The sequence below is a fragment of the Ursus maritimus genome, unplaced genomic scaffold, assembly GCF_017311325.1.
Source record: "Ursus maritimus isolate PB19 unplaced genomic scaffold, ASM1731132v1 scaffold_14, whole genome shotgun sequence".
Lineage (NCBI taxonomy): Eukaryota > Metazoa > Chordata > Mammalia > Carnivora > Ursidae > Ursus > Ursus maritimus.
Genome location: NW_024423786.1, coordinates 44824292 through 44842343, shown reverse-complemented (window position 1 = coordinate 44842343; position 18052 = coordinate 44824292). Strand labels below are relative to the sequence as shown.

General features: G+C 54.0%; 1 protein-coding gene across 2 annotated transcripts; it reads left to right on the top strand.

Moving 5' to 3' along the window:
• Positions 1-1974: 1974 nt before the first annotated feature.
• Positions 1975-17334, top strand: NIBAN3 (niban apoptosis regulator 3). Of its 2 annotated transcripts, XM_040629056.1 has the most exons (15): positions 1982-2195; positions 3772-3902; positions 6301-6426; positions 6996-7110; positions 8342-8509; positions 9135-9250; positions 9324-9428; positions 9655-9817; positions 10407-10597; positions 11530-11688; positions 12730-12846; positions 12926-13033; positions 13848-13959; positions 15152-15235; positions 16744-17334. In XM_040629056.1, the coding sequence occupies exons 1-15, from the start codon at positions 2141-2143 to the stop codon at positions 16848-16850; spliced, it is 1857 nt and encodes a 618-aa protein (XP_040484990.1). In that variant the 5' UTR covers positions 1982-2140; the 3' UTR covers positions 16851-17334. The 2 variants fall into 2 exon arrangements, with proteins under 2 accessions (XP_040484991.1, XP_040484990.1); XM_040629057.1 differs by lacking the exon at positions 15152-15235 and having other exon boundaries at positions 1975-2195.
• Positions 17335-18052: the final 718 nt, after the last annotated feature.

Below are 18052 nucleotides of genomic sequence, written 5' to 3'. Positions count from 1 at the left end.
CCAATTTCTTCACATCCTCACCAACATTTGTTTTGTTTTGTTTTTTATAGTAGCCTGGGGACATATCCTTTAGGGGCACACTATTCAGCCCCACTGCACACTTGGCTGAGCTCTCCCTGCACACATAGGGCCAGTGGCAGCCTCTGTGTCCTGCTCTGCTGCAGGCCTTCTCAGAGCCTTGAATGTGCCGAAATGCCTCAGTCTGTGATGGGCCGGGGCTGTAGCATTTTCCCAGAGCGTGACTGCACATGGCCCACCTGTGAGCTTCATGGGGGCCCTCAGCTGAGCTTGAGCATTGCCAAGCTTGGGGGCTGGGGGCATCCCGCAGAGGAACCTGATCAGGCCGTGGGGGTTGAAACCCCAAAGCCAAAACCACAGAAAGTGAAGTTTCCTTCAACATCTTGTCTGGGTTGGTCACTCAGATGTGCGAGTGAGGAAGTGGGACAGGGCCAGGGCGGAAACATGAAGAAAAGTGGAGAAAGCAGCCCAGCTTGGGCAACAGCAGGTGGCTGTGACCCCAGTGTTTCAGGCAGAAGCCAGAATGGGGGTGCCAAGAAGCAGAGGGACATATGAAACAGGCTTGGGGACCCCACGTGGGGTGCCTCAGGCGTGTCACCTCTCCACCCCTCTCCCTGTAGCTGCAGCTCTCCCTGCTCCAGAGCTACTCGTGTCTGCCCCTCATTCACCGTCCCACCTCATGCTCTACTGGAACCTGTCAAACACATTCCCACCTCAGGGCCTTTGTGTGTGCTGTGCCCATGACCCAGTATTCTTTTTTCTCCAGCCTTTTGCATGGTGTGGGCCCTCACTTGCTTTAGGTCCTGGTGCAACATCACCTCCCTGATCTCGCTCCACTCCTGGTACTTTCTATCTCTTCCTGTTCTAGTTTTCTAGTTTTCTACCTTTTTCATTACCTGACACTTGTTGGTGTGCCAACTGATGGCCCATGGGGGCTGGACCCTGGTCTATTTTGCCCCCTTCTGCATCCCTGGCACATAGTTCAAGGATGACACTCAGGCTGGCAAGGAGTGATGTTTGTTAAGGGGATTGGTCAGATGTTCCTGGCGGCTTAAACAAAATAGAGGGTTAACTCTTTTTCTGGAGGGAGGCCACCCAGGGTTAATGGACCAATGTCACCAACTCTTCGGGGACCCCCCTCCCCGGGTCCTACATCATAGTTGTGCCATTGTCATTGTGTGGGTTTCACCTCATGGTCCAAGGTGGACTGCACATGCTCCAGCCATCACATCCACATTCTGGCCACTGGAACTCAACACTCCCCTCATCTGAAAGCCTGTGAGACTCCCATTTGATCATATTTTCAGCCTGGAGCACAGATCCCTGCTCCTTCCCTCTCCCTTCCTTTGCCAAACAGGGCTGCTCTCTGCCAGGCACTGGAAAAACAGGTGAAGGGGTAGGGAGGTCCAACTAACCTGACCCAGTCCAGTGATGTGTGCGTTGATGGAGGACAGGCTGACAAAATAGGAACACAAGGGACACATCGCATCAGTCTATGGCACACCAACAGCCCCCCACCCTCTCCCCCTGCTCCAGCACTGACCCCGGAAACTGGGGGTGTCTGTCCAGCTCTGCCTCCCCGGTCTGGGGTTGCTGGGGGCTGCTGGGTCAGTGCTGGATCCTCTCAGAACCCAGTGTCACCCATCAGGGGCCAGGCACAGTGGAAGTGGACACCAGGATTTAGACGCCCCATCCCTGTCCAACCGCCTTCCCTGGCCCACACACCAACTGCTGCCAGTCCTGCCTGGTGTCAGCCCTGCATCCCTCCTCCAAAGCTAGGATTCTAGGCTTCCATACCCCCAACCCACCCCTGGGGCTGCCCTGGCAGCCCCTGCAGAAACCAGCAGTTCTGAAGGCCTTGGCCCCAGGGGAACCAGGAGGACGCAGGTGCAGGGCGGGGCAGGACAGGGCAGGGGTGGGGCGGGCATTCCCTCCCACCCCCGACACACACATTCACACAGGGGCCATGCTCTGGCTTCCCAGGCTCTGGTCTCAGCAGCATTCAAGCTCCTCACCGGCGGCCCTGCTCCTGGGGTGTCCCTGATCCCAGAAACCTGGGGGCTGTGGGAGGGGAGGGAGTGTCTGCTTTGCTCTCAAGGGAGCCCCTAGAGACGGCAGCAGGATGGGTGGGCGGCCCTCGAGCCCCCTGGACAAGCAGCAGCAGCAGCACCTGAAGGGTGAGCCGGCATGGGGCAGGGTGGGAGGGGGGAGGTGGGATTCAGGGCTAAGGGTGTCAGACACATGACAGTAGTAGGGTGCCCTACTGATGTGAATTCCAGATAAGTGATGAATATTCTTGTTTTGTATAAGTATGTCCCAAATTTTGCATGGGAGTATACTTATGCTGAAAAATGATAACTAATTTATCTGGAATTCAAATTTAATTGGTGTCCTGTGTTTTTATTTGGTAAATCTGGTAACCCCATTCGGGGCATGGGTTCAGGGTGAGGGCTAGGGACCAGGTGAGACGTGGCCCAGCCAGATCTCCTGGGATGATTTTCCTAGGTGGGCAGGGACCAGCAGGGGGAAACAGGCTCAGTTTCTGATTCAAGACTAGGAGGGGCTGGTGCCCTCACATGGTTGAGGACCTACTGGGTGCTGATTACTGAGGACACAGTGGGGTTGAGAATGGTTCCACCCTCCTGGGTTCATGATCTAGACCAGGAAAGAAGATCAAGTTATCATTACAAGAATGGCAGTTGACTGATAAGCACAGTGGAAAGCCCATAGGTTCCTCAAGTTGGGGGAAGAAGAAGGGGTGGATAACTGCCCACCAAGGATTGGAGGATTGTGATGAAGTTAGTGGGTAGGAGATGTGGGAAGAGTCTCCCAGGTAGGGGAAACACCTACACAGGCCTGTGGCGTGTCTTGCAAACACTCAGACCGTCCAAGTTTACACCATAGCCCTGCCCTCACTCACTGTGTGACCTTGGGTGAATGGCTTCATCTCTCTAGGTCTCATTCTCTTATCTGTAAAACAGGGATAGCAACAATGTCTACCTCATGGAACCATTGTAAGGATTCAGTAAATTACTCTATGCCAAGTTGGGTTTTTTTTTCTATAGTGACTTAAACAAGATAAAGATTTATTTCTCACGCCTATAAAGAGGTACAGTGGCAGGCAGCCTGGTAAAAGACACATGAACTCCTTCCGCATCATGGTTCTACCATGTGTGGCTTCTGTGCCTAAGACCATCTCATGGCACATAATAACTGCTGAAGCTCCAGCCATTGGGTCCACATTCCAGGCAGCAGGATGGATTTATGTCTTACATACAGCCAAGTGCACACAGGGGAACAGCGTGAAGGACTTTAACATTTGTGTGATCACTTCCTATCAGGATGCAGAAAGTTCTCTCGTGCTAGGGTGAGGCTTTTAAAAGATTCTGAAATTCTCCCCAGGGAAGGGACCAGAGGAAACTTGGGTGGGATAGATCTGTTCATTATCTTGATCGGGGTGATGGTTTCTCGGGTGTGCAAAGGTGTCAGATTTCATCAGATTGTATGCTTTGTGCAATGAAAGTTTATTGTGCATCAGCTATAAATTAAGCCTGAGTCACTTAATTCCCCCACCCCCTGCCCCCATGTGGATAGAAACAGTCTGGACGGTGAGTGGAATTTGGAGCACATCTTGTTGGGCGGCTTTGGGGTGATGGCGGGAGCTCACAAGTGGCCTCTCTGCCTGTCCTGCCTTCCCCCAGGCAGGTCTGCGGGGCCTGATTCCACCACCTGACTGTCCCCTTGCCCCTGCAGGCCAGGTGGACACCCTGCTGAGGAACTTCCTGCCCTGCTACCGCGGGCAGCTGGCCGCCTCTGTCCTGCAACAGATCTCCCAGGAGCTGGGGCCCCGGGAGCCAGCCGGATGCCAGCTGATGTGCAGTAAAGTGGGTGCCGCAAAAGGAGGGGGTGCTGAGTGAGGGAGGCTGGGGGGGGTGGACTTTGGCTCAGTTGGGGCCCTTCTTCCGTCTTTACCCTAGGGGGCGCCAAGATCTGGGAGACTTAAAAATTCATTCTTTAAACAAACATTCACTGGGCACCTACTGCAGACCATGGCCTAGGCTAGATATGGGGGGGCACAGCAGTGGTGGGGGTAGATCTGGCTCTGCACCCCCCCCAGGCTCACAGTCTGATGGGGGGAGAAATGAGCAAACAATGAGCTCATATGAGCAAACATAACAGGTCATGATGCAGGATGACTTCTGATAGGTGCTATGAAGACAAGATGAAAGGCAGTGTTGGGAGTGGAAGGTTGTGGTGCAGGGAGGAACCCTCTGAGCTGAGATGTAAAGGATGGGAAGGAACCAGATCTGGAAGCCAGAATGGGAAAGGAATTCTAGGCAGAGGGCACAGCCCATGCAAAAAGTCTGAAGGTGGAACAATCTTGCCTTGTCTATTGGGCACAAAGCATGACCGTTGGACCCTCAAACCTTTGCACATGTGGTGCCCTCTGCCTGGTGCTCTCTTCCTGTGGTTCTTCATGCTCCGGCCACGCTTCCTCCAAGAAGCCTTCCTTGATTACCATAGCCCCTTCCTGGGTTGGGTGCTTCCTCTGGGATCCCCATCCCGCTGCTTTTCCAGGAAAGCCTTGGGTCACACATCTGCCTCCCTCACTTGTCTGCCCTGCAAGGGTGGGGGCCAGGCCTTGTCTACCTCCCCCAATATCCCTTGTGCCCACATGGTGCCTGCACATAGTAGGAGCTCAAGAAGGGTTTGTCGATGAAACTTAAGAGCGTGGAGCTGCCTGGCTCAGCTCCAGATTGTCTCCTGAGCCAACAAATGGCTCCACGTGCCCTGTACCACTCCCCCAGTCCTCGCCAGCCTGGGAAACGAGTCTTCAACCAGTGAGGAAACTGAGGCACAGAGAGGTGAGGTGACCTGCCTGAGGTCAGCCTGCCAGGAAGAAGCAAGGCATGATTTGAACTTGGAGTCCATGCTGGTTACGGACACTGGGTCCCCTGCCCCAATCAGGGCTCTGGATTTTCCCACCTTTCTCAGATGCCTCTTTTCCCAGCTGTGCCTGCCCTGGGCTGGAGGCTCCCCAGCCACGTGAACACAGAGCTTTCTCTCACCTGGGGCTCTCCCTGTCCCGCTAGGGGCATCACGGGACCCCAGGTGTCATCCCCACCTGCACCATTTGCCACCTGTAGGTTCTGGCCACCTGGGCCCGAGCACAGTTGACATTGGGGTTCGAGGAGGGGGATTTCCCCTTGCTTCAGTTTGCACGTTTTATAATATACTTATTGTCATTTCTATAACAATGTTTTTAAGGATTTTATTATTTTTAATTTTTTATTTGTTTATTTGAGAGAGAGACAGAGACAGAGATAGCGAGAGAGAGGGAGAGAGAGAACAAGCGGAAAGAAGCAGACTCCCCATTGAGCAGGGAGCCAGACGCAGGGCTCGATCCCAGGACCCTGGGATCATGACCCGAGCTAAAGACAGACACTTAACCGACTGAGCCACCAGGCGCCCCCCCCATAACAATGTTTTAACAATTTTATTATGAAAAATCTCAGACCTCACAGAAAGTTTGGAGAATCATTCAACAAACACCTGAGTTTCTACCTCCCCAGGAAAGAAAGAAAACATCACAAATACAGTTAATTTATTCATCGAATATTTATCGAGCACCGTCTGAGCACTGGGCTTTGCTCTGGGACCCAGTGATGAAACACATGCGCACAGTTCAGGTGGTCAGGTAGTGAGAAGAGCAACAAAGATAATGAAACAAAGTGATGTCCCACCCCGCCCAAGGCAGGGGTCTGTGGACAGAGGACTGGCTGTTTTGCTCGAAGGCAAACGACACTGGCTCCGTGACCCAGCAATCCCTCTTGTATTAACTAGCGACCGCGTCGAAACGACACATCCCACCGTCAGTGGCCGGAAACAACACACGTGCATTATCTTACGGTTGCTGTGGGTCAGGAATCTAGACACAGCCTTCTGAGTTCTTTCTTTCGGGGTCTCTCACAGGCTGCAATCAAGACCTTGGCCAGGGCTGCGGTCTCCTCTGAGGCTCAAGTGGCGAATGGCCTGCTTCCAAGTGACATGGGATGGCCAAGAGTCTGCCTCCCGGGGCTGTGGGGAGATGAAGCCAGTCTGTATTTGGAAGTGTCCCATGCAAGGGCTGTTAGCATGTGAGAAAGGGGAACAGTGCCGTAGTGGCAGCACCTGAGCTCCCTGTACATGTGGGGCCTGGGATGGGGAGGGTGCTTTCTAGGTGGTCTGGACATGGGGACACCGGCCTGTGCCCCTGACACCCACTGGTCCCTCCTTCTGTAGAAGCTTCCCCGAGTCCGTGAGCACCGAGGGCCTCTGACTCAGCTTGGGGGTCACCCGCCTCGGTGGCAGCCGATCTTCTGTGTCCTTCGTGGGGATGGCCGCCTAGAGTGGTTCAGCCACAGGGAGGTAAGCAAGTGGCTCTTGTCCCTTCCGTTCTGGCCTCACCATCCCACTCCCCTCAGCATGGGTTTGGGGTCCAGCTCCCAACGTGGTCCTCTTTCCTTTCTTCAGTTACCTAGTATTAATTGAGGGTCTCTATGAGAGTGGCCTGGAATGGGTGACCATCTCTTGCTGGGCTGGGTAGGTAAACTGAGGTCCAGGCCAGGAGTAGGGATTTACTCATGGTCATCAGCAGAGCTGAGGCCGAAACTATGAGAGGTCTTTGTGCATCACACCTGGCTGGGGAATTTGGGTGGGTCATTTGTGCCCCTGGGACTCAGTTTCCACCTCTGTGAAATGGCATGATAGTGGTCCAGGCCACATGGAACTGTGAAGATTCAATGAGATAATCCTCATATAATATTTAGGACTAGCCTAGCACACAGTGGGTGCTGGGTGCTTGACTACAGAGAGGAAGGGAGAGGGGGTGGAGGACTTCCCTAGCTAACCCTAAACCTTCCCCCAATCCCACAGTTGGGATGTGAAAAGCACAGTTTAGACCTGTCCCAAGCTGGTTCTCTGGATGCCTTTCGTAGGAATATGAAAATGGGGGCCATCCCCTGGGTTCCATGGCCTTGACAGGGTATACTGTCATGACATCCCAGCGTGAATATCTCCGCCTATTGGACACTCTCTGCCCAGTTTCCTCAGGTAAGTTTCCTGGGACCTCAAGAGCAGGTTTCTTTACCTTAGAATTGTTGACAGTTGGGGCCAAATCATTCTTTGCTGGGGGGGTGGGGTGCACCCTGTGCATTGCAGGATGTTCAACAGAATCCCTGGCCTCCACATACTTGATGTCAGTAGCACCCTCCCCACACATGCAAGGTGTGACCATCAAAAATATCTCCAGACATTGTCAGGTATCCCCTGGGAGCAGTATTTCCTGTGGGTGAGCACCCCAGCTCTAGTAAGAGAAATATCCACTCTCATCAGAGAGAGAAGACTTCGAACATTGGACGAGAATCAAAGTAGCAAGGGCAAAACAAGAAAACCTGGTGTCAGCGAACATGTGGGGAAATGGGCACTGGAGGGTGGGCTGCTGTTGAAGGCCTGGGGTGACCAGGGATTTCTACCTTCCAGATTACTGCATCTTTTTTTTTTTTAAGATTATTTATTTATTTATTTATTTATTTGACAGAGAGACAGGCAGCAAGAGAGGGAACACAGCAGGGGGAGTGGGAGAGGAAGAAGCAGGCTCCCAGTGGAGGAGCCTGATGTGGGGCTCGATCCCAGAACACCAGGATCACACCCTGAGCCGAAGGTGGACACTTAATGAGTGAGCCACCCAGGCGCCCCAGATTACTGCATCTTACTGTGGTCTCTCGTATCACTCTGGAAATCAGAACCAAACCCTGATGATTTACGACACCCCAAAAAAAATCAACCAAAAAGAAATTCACTCATTCCACCCCCCCCCAACAGTCCTCCCAACTGGTCATTGGTATCACTTTTAAGCCCATTTTATAGGCAGGAAACCCCAGGTATACATAGAAAAACTGCACCCTACACACAGAGCTAACAAATGATTTGGCGGGGTTTGAATCTGGACCTGGCTGAGCCCCAGGGGGCAAGCAGGGCTCAAAAGACATGACAACTCAGCTCGATTCACGGTGGCTGCCCAGGCCTCTGGGTTAAGGAGGATGCTGAGGCTGGGGAACAATGCTGGGATGGATTGCTGATGTCTGTCTGCCGTGGGCCCACCTTCCCTTGGGACTGATCTAGAATAAGGAGAGCACAATTATGATAACACGGCTCATCCTTATTGAGCCACTGCCCACGCCGGGGGCCCCTCCAAGCATTTCATGGGTGTTTTCTTCTAGTGAATGAATGATTGTGGAGTGAGTGAGTGAATGAAGACACAGTCCCCTCTGCCTGCTTTCAGGAGAGCGTACCCAGGGAGAGTCTGACCCCCTCCTGGAAATGCCGGTGCACTTCCCCCTGTTCCTGCAGCACCCCTTCCGCCGGCACCTCTGTTTCTCTGCAGCCACGGGAGAAGTGCAGCGTGCCTGGAGGCTAGCCCTACAGGGTGGCATCCGGCTTCGTGGCACAGGTGGGTCCTGGGAAACGCGAGGCAGCGGTGGGTCTTGGAGTCTGAGGTACGGTAGCTCGGCCCCTGCTGGCTATGGGGTTGTGTCTAAGTTTCTCATTTCTTTATTTATGAAATGGATTGTGGGGGGAGACAGAAGTGACAACAGGCATTTACAAGTGACCAGGGCTGCAATGGGGACACAGGCCCGTGGGAGCTTAGCTGGGGAGATCAGGGAGGGCTACTCGGAAGGGGGATGACGAGGCTGGGGTCTGACAAGTATAAGAGGCCAACCAGGTGAAGCAGGGGAACAGGACCGACACATATGTTGAGCCGGTTGTTGAGTGAACAACTGTACCAAAGTACAGGGGGAGCAGGGGACTGCAGTGCAGCCTGGGCTGTGACTGTCCACAGCGGATGCTTTTTCCTAAACCGTATTATGTAAGTGCCTTAGGGGCGGGTGATGGTCCTGGGGCACCATGTTCCCTGTAGAGGGGGCACTGCTTGTGCAAGGGTCCTGAGATGGGTGAGCCTTGGGCCTCCTGGGACCTGGTGAGGAGGTGGAGGGCTTCCTCGCTGGGCGCTGGGCAGCCAGGCGGAGGTGAGAGCAGGGGAGGAGTGGGCTGGCACTGAGGAGCCGCCCCCTCAGTCCTGCAGCGAAGTCAGGCCCCCGCCGCCCGTGCCTTCCTGGACGCCGTAAGACTCTATCGGCAGCACCAAGGCCATTTTGGCGACGACGACGTGACCCTGGGCTCGGACGCCGAGGTCAGTGCCGACCCAGGCCGTCCCCGGGACCCCTCTAGGCCCGCCGCGGCGCCCACGGCCCCCTCTCCCGCAGGTGCTGACCGGGGTGCTGATGCGGGAGCTGCTGCCGGCGCTGCGAGCCCAGACCCTGCCCGGCCTGCGGGGGGCCAGCCGCAACCGTGCCTGGGCCTGGACCGAGGTAGGCGCGGGGTCGCGGAGGTGGGGCCGGGACACGCGGGGGGGTCGCAGAGGAGAATGGGGGCCGGACCCGGGGGCCCACCTTCCCCCTCCTCGCGACTGTCCCCTAAACTCTCCGCGTCTCTCTGCGTCTCCGTCTCCGTCTCTCTGTTCTCGCACCCCCGCCCCATCACGGCCCCGTCTCGCTCCTCTGGCCCGTGTGGGGTCCCCTCGGCCGGGCCGGGCAGCTCCTAGACGCAGTGCACGCCGCCGTCCTGGCCGGGGCCTCCGCCGGGCTCCGCGCCTTCCAGCCGGAAAAGGACGAGCTGCTCGCGGTTCTGGAGAAAACCATCCGGCCCGACGTGGACCAGATACTGCGGCAGCGAGGGCGCTTGGTGGGGAGGCTGCAGGGTGAGGCCTGGGGGCGGGGCCTGGGCAGGCAGGGGCGGGGCCGGGAGCCTGAGGGGTGGAAGGGGAAACTGGTGGTTGTAAGGGTGGGTGTAAGGGGTGGGGCCGAGAATCCGGACCCTAGACCCAGCAGGGCAGGGCGGGGGTGGGGTAAGGGGGAAGAAAGGGCGGGCACATGGGACTGGGTATCAGTGGGAGTCTGGGCGTGGCCGAGGCTCCAAGTTGCGAGACAAAGGCGGGGTTAAGAGGGGGGTCGGGGCGTGGAAAGGCGTTGGGTTAGGGATAGAGCGAGGGACACCCAGTCGGGAGACTGGTGGAGGCACAGGCTGGGGCAGACTTAACCCGGAATATCCCGGTCTGATGGCGGAGGCTCCCACTCCGCTCAGTAACCAAGAGAACCGAGTTGGAATCCGGACGCTGCCTCTGGGGCGTGCGACTTTGAGCTGATTGCTGCCATACTCAAAGCCTCAGTTTTCTCCGGTGTAAAAGGACAGAGGAGGGTGCTCCTCCTCACGCTGAGCCCAGGGCCGCCTCCACCTGCTTTGCGGAGCACCTCGTGGAGGAGACCCAGGCTACCGCCTTCCACTCCCAGTCGAGGTCCAGCGCCCTCTGGAGTCGTGCCTGCGCGGGAAAGTGGACGCACAGCTGTCCCTGGTCACGCAAAAGCTGCTGAGCACCACGGAAGCCGTGCTCTTGGCAGTGCAGAGCCTCCTAGCTCAGGGCATGGACCGCCTGTCCCGCCATCTGCGTGGGAGCTCCTCTGGCACGCAGCTGCGCAAGGAGGTGAGCTCCAGTAGCGGGGGACGAGGGGGGGAGTATTCATCCGATGCACGGGCAGTGTGTTAACTTTACCGAAGACTTGCGTGAACTCTTTCGTCTTTGTTTGAAAAGCTCTTTTGAAAACCTTTTCTGAACCTTGTTCTAGGCTGCTTTTTACTTATTGTAGACCACCATGCTATGGTCGTTGGGGGCACAGTTTAAAACACGGTTGGGGGGAGGAGTAAAATGACAAGGGTAGCATTTTAGCAACATGAGTCTGGAGTCACCTACCCTCAAATTCCTCCTCTTCCCATTTCTTTGTTGTCAGAGCCCACCCCATCCCCTAAGCCAGTGAATTCTGCTCCATGCAGAGCCCACCCCAGCCCCTAAGCCAGTGTATTCTGCTCCATGCGGTTCTTCTGATATTAAATGAAGGGCTACTAAGTGCCAAGAAAACTTCAACTCATTTAGCTTCCATTTCATAATCATCCTCCAGGAACTTTCCCTGCTCCCTCTCTGCATCCACAGCTACTGTGCGTCCTTCCTCACAGAAGGGTTTACACACCCCTGGAGTTGTTTGTCTATAGTTTATCCCCCTCAACTTCTCTGTGAGCTCCTTGAGGGCAAAGACCATATTGGATTACTCCATTTCTGCAGCCGCAGAGCTCCCCAGCACAGACAGGGCATCGGGTGGTGGGTGTAGGTGTGACAAGGGCTGAGTGTGCCTATTTCCTCTCAGTCATGCCAGCGCTGCATGTTATCCATTTTTTCAGGTTCTACCATTTTATGTCCATCACACCATACCTGTTACTTTTATTATGCATTTTTGGGGTAATGACTGAATGCAATGTGTTTCCATTTGCATTTCTCCTACTATGAATTGGCTGTAAGATCCTTGGCCCTGCTTTTCCATCGACTGATGGTGTTTTTCTCACCTGCCTGCCATTGGAGCCCAGGTTTACTCATTTGGGGAGATGCCGTGGGACCCAGAGCTGATGCAGACCTGCTACTGTGAGGCTGAGCGAAGCCAGGGGCGCCTAGGGCAGCTGGTGGTGCCACTCGGCTTCTTTGGAACGCAAAGCCTGGTGTTTGGGGCTCAGGATCTCGCACAGCAGGTGAGGGGGAGTGAGAGGCTGATGGAGGCAAGGGCAGCAGTGTCTACTGAACAGGTGCCAAGTATGTGCTGGGGAGACCGTGATGAGCGACAGACCTGGCCTCCCTCCCCGGGCGCACATGTGGCGGACAGGGCTGTGGTGGGAACACACGGGCTGCTATGGGAGCCCTGAGGAGGTGCTCAATTCATCTCCAGTGTAAGGAGGACCTCCAGGAGGAGAGGACTTCTGAACTGAGGCTGCAGGGGGAAGATGGCGGTGGGGTATGTCCTGGGTAGAGGGAACAGTGTGGATCAGCACTGGGAGGTGAGGGAGTCTGCATATGGGGGAAATGAAGCCATTTAGAGACATTGGGTTGTAGCTTTCAAGCGAGGGCAGAAAGGTGGGTGATGTGCCAGCAAGGTGGATGGGCAGATGGGTCGGGGACTTGAATATGGGGCTAAGGGGCCAGGATCTGTCCTGAGGGCAATGGGGAGCCCCAGCAGGTATGTGATCAGGGGAGGGGCGTGACCAGATTCAAGATTTAGGATGCCCTACCCGCTGTGGGGAAGAGGGGCTGTTGGGGGCAGGAGTAGAGGAGGCAAGAAGGAGGCCTGAACCAGATGGTGATGTTAGTAGAGAGAAGTGGGGTGTTTCTGAAGGCCAAGGGAATGGGACCCGCTAATTGATATGGTGAGTAAAGGAGACAGGGATTGAGAAGACCAAGCGCTGCCTGGTACAGTTGTTCAATTTGTACACTGCACAAGAGCACTCAGCCAAGGAAGCTGAACTCCGACCAGCTCTCTGCTCCCCAGACTGAGCACCCTGGCCCCACCCTCCAAAGGGGAGGGCATTTTCTGCTAGATTACACATAGGTTCCCACTGATTGCATGACTCCCAGGTCCTGAGTGGAGGGGGATGCTGTTTCTTGAGACAAAAAGGAGCTTGGGGAAAAGTGGCTGGTCGGGTCAGTCTGGATGCTGAGAAGGGTCAACCAGGTAGGCGCGGGGTCTAGAAGGCCAGAGAGTGGATTCCCAGGAGGTTTATCAGATGTTCTTCCTGCAGCTCATGGCCGACGCCGTGGCCACCTTCCTACAGCTGGCGGACCAGTGTCTGACCACAGCCCTGGACTGCACCCAGGCTGCCCAGCGGCTGGAGAAAGTCCGGGGGCGCGTGCTGAAGGTGAGGTCCAGAGGGAGGGCATGGCAGTGGGCCTGGGTGTTCCGGTGGCCCCTGGACCGGCTCTGTGTGCCTCCGGCAGAAATTCCAGTCGGACGGCAGCTCGGCGCAGAGGAAGTTCGTCCGTGGGTGGCTGCTCTGCATATTCTTACCCTTCGCGCTGCGCCAGCTGGAGGAGGGCTGCAAGGTGGTGAGTGATGGGGCACGCGCGTGCACATCCTAGAGGACAGCGGAGTGTCTGTGTCTTTCTATAAAGTGGGCAGAGTGCTCCGTCCCTTGGAGTCACTGTGACGATAAGAGACTCTTGTTCCCTCAGCCCTGTGGTTGGGGTGGATGGCTCTTCTGGGCTCCCGCAATGCCCTCTGCTTCTCCCACAAGAGTGCTCAGCGTCTGTCATTGGAGAGCTGGGGTGGGGGCCCAGGTGTCATATATCAGGGGGTGACATGGGCTTCAGGGAAGGGAGGAGGCAAAGAGGGAATGTGTGGGTGTTGGGGGGTTTGCTGGGTGATCAGGGAAGCTCTCGCTGAGAATGACACTTGAGGAGCAGTGAACTGAGGGCATGAGCCATGTCCTGGGGGAGCGCGGTCCTGGCAGAAGCCACAGCACGTGCAAAGACCCTGAGGTCAGACGGTGTCTGGTGTGTGGGAGGAATAGTGAGGAGGCACGTATGGCTGGAACTCGGTGAGTGAGGGCATGGGAAGGAGGTGACAGAGAAGGTCACAGGGGCCTGGTCACACAGGGGCATCGACGGGGGGTCTGCCTCAGTTGCTGACAAGATCCTCTCGCCAAGGAAGGTGGGTGGGAGGGCTTGCAGAGACACCTGCCCTATTCCCATTGAGATGTGATGTGCCCTGTCTCATCGATCCCCACAACAACCTGAGGGAATATGCATCAAGGAGTCCATTTTAGAGATGAGGAAATTGAGTCTCAAGGACCCCCAGCTAATCAGGATCAAAGTTGCAGCCCTCCCCGCCAGCACAGCCCCTCAGCCACCTCTGTTCCAGGAGCTGCTTGAGTTCGAAGGAGATGTCCTTGCCGTGGGTAGCCCGGCCCTGACCATCGAGGGCATCTATAAAGACATTGTCCAGGGGGTCCTGCTGCAGAAGATCGATGGAGGTGAGCCCCATTCCCCTATGGCTCAAGGAAGCCTGGTGACCCCTGGCTGTGTGTACCACGCTCTACCAGCTTCCCCATCACCTCTTACTTCCTGCTAACACTAGCCCTTTGACAGAGGGTAGGACTGGGACAGATGGGGCCTGAGTGAGTCTTTGAGGGGCAGTAATGGCAGTTCCCTAAAGGAGGGGGCATTGAAACAAGGCTGTGAGGGGTGTGTAGGAGTTCTCAGGATGAGGGGAAGGAGGCAAAATTCAGAAACTGGGGAAGACATTTATATTTATTCATTCAGCAACCACTCCCTGTTTTTCTGGGCTGACACTGAAGCCCCCAGAGTTCTTGGATCTTCTGGGCTGGGGAGTGGCTCCAGGACCATCTCTTCTCCTTCTTTCTTCATCAGTTTGCTCATGACCCAATGCCTGAGACTGCAGAGATGTGTGCTGGGATGAGCCGTGTGAGATTGAGGGAATGTCGTGGCATCCACGTGGCTGATGCAGAGGACATGAAGGAGGATGGAAGGAGAGGAGGCTGGAGGCTGCTGGGGAAGGCGTGCAGGGCCTGAGATAACAGGCAGAGGAGATTAGGCTTTATTGAGCAGGACTCGGGGAGCCATGGAGGGTGTGTGAGCAGACGGCAACAGTGACCAGACTGGAAGCCAAGGAGGAGGCTGAGGGCATGGTCCTGGAGGCAAAGAGTGGACTCAGGCAGCTCTCCCCTTCCTTGGGAGAAGGCCAAAGACAGGACGGTTCTGGGAGCCAGGAAGTAAGTGTAGGATGTCCTTGGTCTTTGGGTATCCACACAATAAGAACTAAGTTCCCTTAGAGAAGGGGCATTTTAAACGGAGAAAAAGCTATTCTTTACTCGGGGAAAAAAAGAAAATCCAGAAACAGGTAAGTTCAGAGAGTTTCTGTTCTTAGAGGTTTACATGTCCTTAGTGGTGTTCCGTCTTTAATTGACTTGCAATGTCTGGTTGGAGTGCTGTGTTGGCAGGTGAGGCTGGCAGGGGGCTCAGTGAAGGTGTGGGGATCGGCTAGCAATGTCTGCCATGGGCACAGGCGTGGGGAGAGGCTCATTTGAACCACTTGTTTTGGGTTCCTGGTTGAGACATTTCCTCCCAAACTTTGCCTTCTTGTGGCTTCTCTGAGAGAATGCATGGAATCTCCAGGTGGGTCCAAGGGTTTCTCTCTCACTTTAGAATTGAAAAAGGCCCTCGGTGCCAGTGACGTGTCCTGCACGCTGGACAGCTGCTCAGAGGCCCCATGGGACCAGACAGGAGTAGGTGAGGCCCTCACAAGCCCTTGGGACATGCCAATGAATTGTTGGGGGGTAGGAGGGCCTGGCATGGGGTGTAAGGGATGGTTATAAGTATGGATTCCTGGATGGGACAGCATATACCTTCTCTCCTGACCCAGCCAGGTTGGCCAAGCTCCTGGTAAAAGGGCAATGAGAAGCCAGTGTTTGTCTGGGCCACAGAGGTACTCTCTGACATGCATAGGAATTCATGTCCCAGTTCTTCTCGCCAGGACTCCATGGAGTGTCTCCCAGCAACTCCCAGTTCCCAACACTGAGAGGGGAGATTGTGGCGCTGGGAGCCTTGGGTCCACCAGCAAGCAAGGGCTGCTCTGGGAGATGGGTATAGGGAGCTAGGCTCAGGGCCAGGGCAACCTGGCTCCTCCTGCAGCGAGCTCTCTGTTGGAGCAGTAGATGGCTGTAGAGCTGAGGCTGACACCCCTGGTGGGGCAGGGATCCTCAGCTCCAGCCGTGAGATGGAAATGTGTCATGGGGACTTCCCCGAAATGGGGCAGAAAACAACTGGGCCAACTAGAAGCAGACCGGTGGGCAGCACGGCTATAATCTGAATGTTCAGAACCTGGGCAGGTGCAAGGATTCTGGAACAGCTCACAGCTCAATCCCTTTGTGTACTGCTGTTGTGAGAGCCTTATGAACTCACCCAACTAAGCAGCTCCCACATTTTTCAGCCACAGAAACTCTAAGATAATGTGTGTTGTTTTTAGCTGCTAACTTTTGGGGTCCTTTGTTACACGGCAACAGCTAACTAACACGCAAATACATTGCTGATCTGGGGTAGCCTCCCGTCGTAGTCGATCGCTGTAGATAAACTGATGAATATAGACACGTGCTGGGATAAATGGAGATTAAACTGTCTTAGAAAGACTTCTGGGTGTCAGAATATTTGGGGATTCGCAAGTGAGGATGAGGGATTGCAAATGGGCCCCTTATTCTATTTGACCAGTGTCTAACCAGTGACGGCCACTTTGCTTCAAGTCTCTCAAACTGTCAGTGCACAGGGAATGACCTTGTACATACTTTCCAGGCAAGTGCAGGTCTCCGTGGGCACATCCCCCACTCTGGAATCTCAGGGTTTCGAGCACTTGTGTTTGGCTTTTCAGCAGCACTCTCCAGAACACTCTCCACTAGGCTGGTGCTGCCTGGTGCCCCTCACCTGGGTGCAGGTGGCCCATTTCCCCACCAGCAAAAGCTACCAGCTGACTCAGGATTTCTCAGATCTTTGAGTGAATCATGGCATCTTGTTGTCATTTTTATAAGCATGTCTTGTTGAGATGAGATTAAGCACCATTTTGTGTGTTTAAGAATTGCTTTTTGCTTCTACTGTGAAACTTTATTCCTCTCCTTGGCTCCTGTATCTTCTGGGTGCTTGTAATTTTCTGCTCAGTTTCTTTTGCTAGGCTTCCATTTACTGAGCATTTATTATGTGCCAGGCATTTCATGTCTTTTGACATCCTGATGACACTTTCTACTTTACAGATGAGGAAGCTGAGGCTCAGAGAAGAACTTGCCCTGGGCAGCCAGGCTCCAGTGCCGAGGTCCAGCGACTCTGCCCACTGCCTCCTCCTGGAACATTCCGCCGTTGAGTCTTTGGCCACCTTGTCCTCATTCCCATTGGATAAATGTCTACTAGCAGAATTTCGGAGTCAAAGCATATGCACCATTTCAGGGCTTTTATAACCCTCATACTTCCACCTCATTCCTCTCCAGAAAAGCTGGGCTTTTTTTTTTTTTTTTTTTTTTTTTTTTACATTCCCATCAGCAGCATTTGTGCATATTCTCCATATCCTTTCCAAACACTAGAAAATTTCATAAAAGAAAAAAAGTCACATTTCATTGTTTAGTTTGAATTTCATTAATGATTACACTGAACCTAAAAATATGTTTATTGGCCATTTTTATGTTTGTGCTTTTTTTGTTTTTGTTTTTTTAAGTGAATTGCATGTTCATGGCTTTTACCTAACTTTCTCTTCAGGAGATTTTATCTTTTTCGTATTGATCTCTAAAAACTCTTTGTATATTAAAAATAGTAATGCTTTGTTATACAGATTACAGGTACTTTTATTCCCAGCCTGCTGTGGACCTTTGGGGTTTGTTTATTTGCTCCAAATCTTAACTTGGTATCAAGTTTCCCAGCTGAGAGTGAAGCATTTGCTGACTTCCCTGTGCTTGCCAGAAAAGTCATCCGTCTCCTGGGGGTTGCCAGCTTCTCCCTATCACAAGCCTCCCAGCTGCTTCCGGAGCAGATTCCGGAGGGATTTCCCCAGGGTCCTTCTGGGTTCAGCTTTAGGAGGAGGATATGCACGCTCCATGGAGACGGTTTCCTCCCATTCTGCCCTGGAGCTTTCAGCCTCCCCAAGGAGAAAGATATTCTTCACTTTTCCTGACTTTACCCTCCAACTCAGACTTCTGAGATACATTTGTGCTTCACAGCCTTGTACAGCTGGGATTTTTTTGTTTTTTGTTTTTTAAATTTTTAACCCAGAATGTGATGTTAATTCTGCAAAATTGGAACGAGAACTTGTCATCCTGCTGTCTTTGAGAAAATCACTATTTGCTTTTGGTTCTTAAAACCTTCCAGTCTGTTCTCAGTTTATCAGGGTATGGGACATGTCTTGTCACTCTGTTTTCCTAACTTAATATTAATGATCTGTCCTTGTCAGGCCCATAGAGTGTAACATGGTTTTTGCCATGTTGTTACAGAAAGTTTCAAACATAGCCCAAAAGCACGCTTCCACTGGGATTCAGCAGTGACCAAGTGTGGCCAGATTCCTTTCCTCCACTCCCT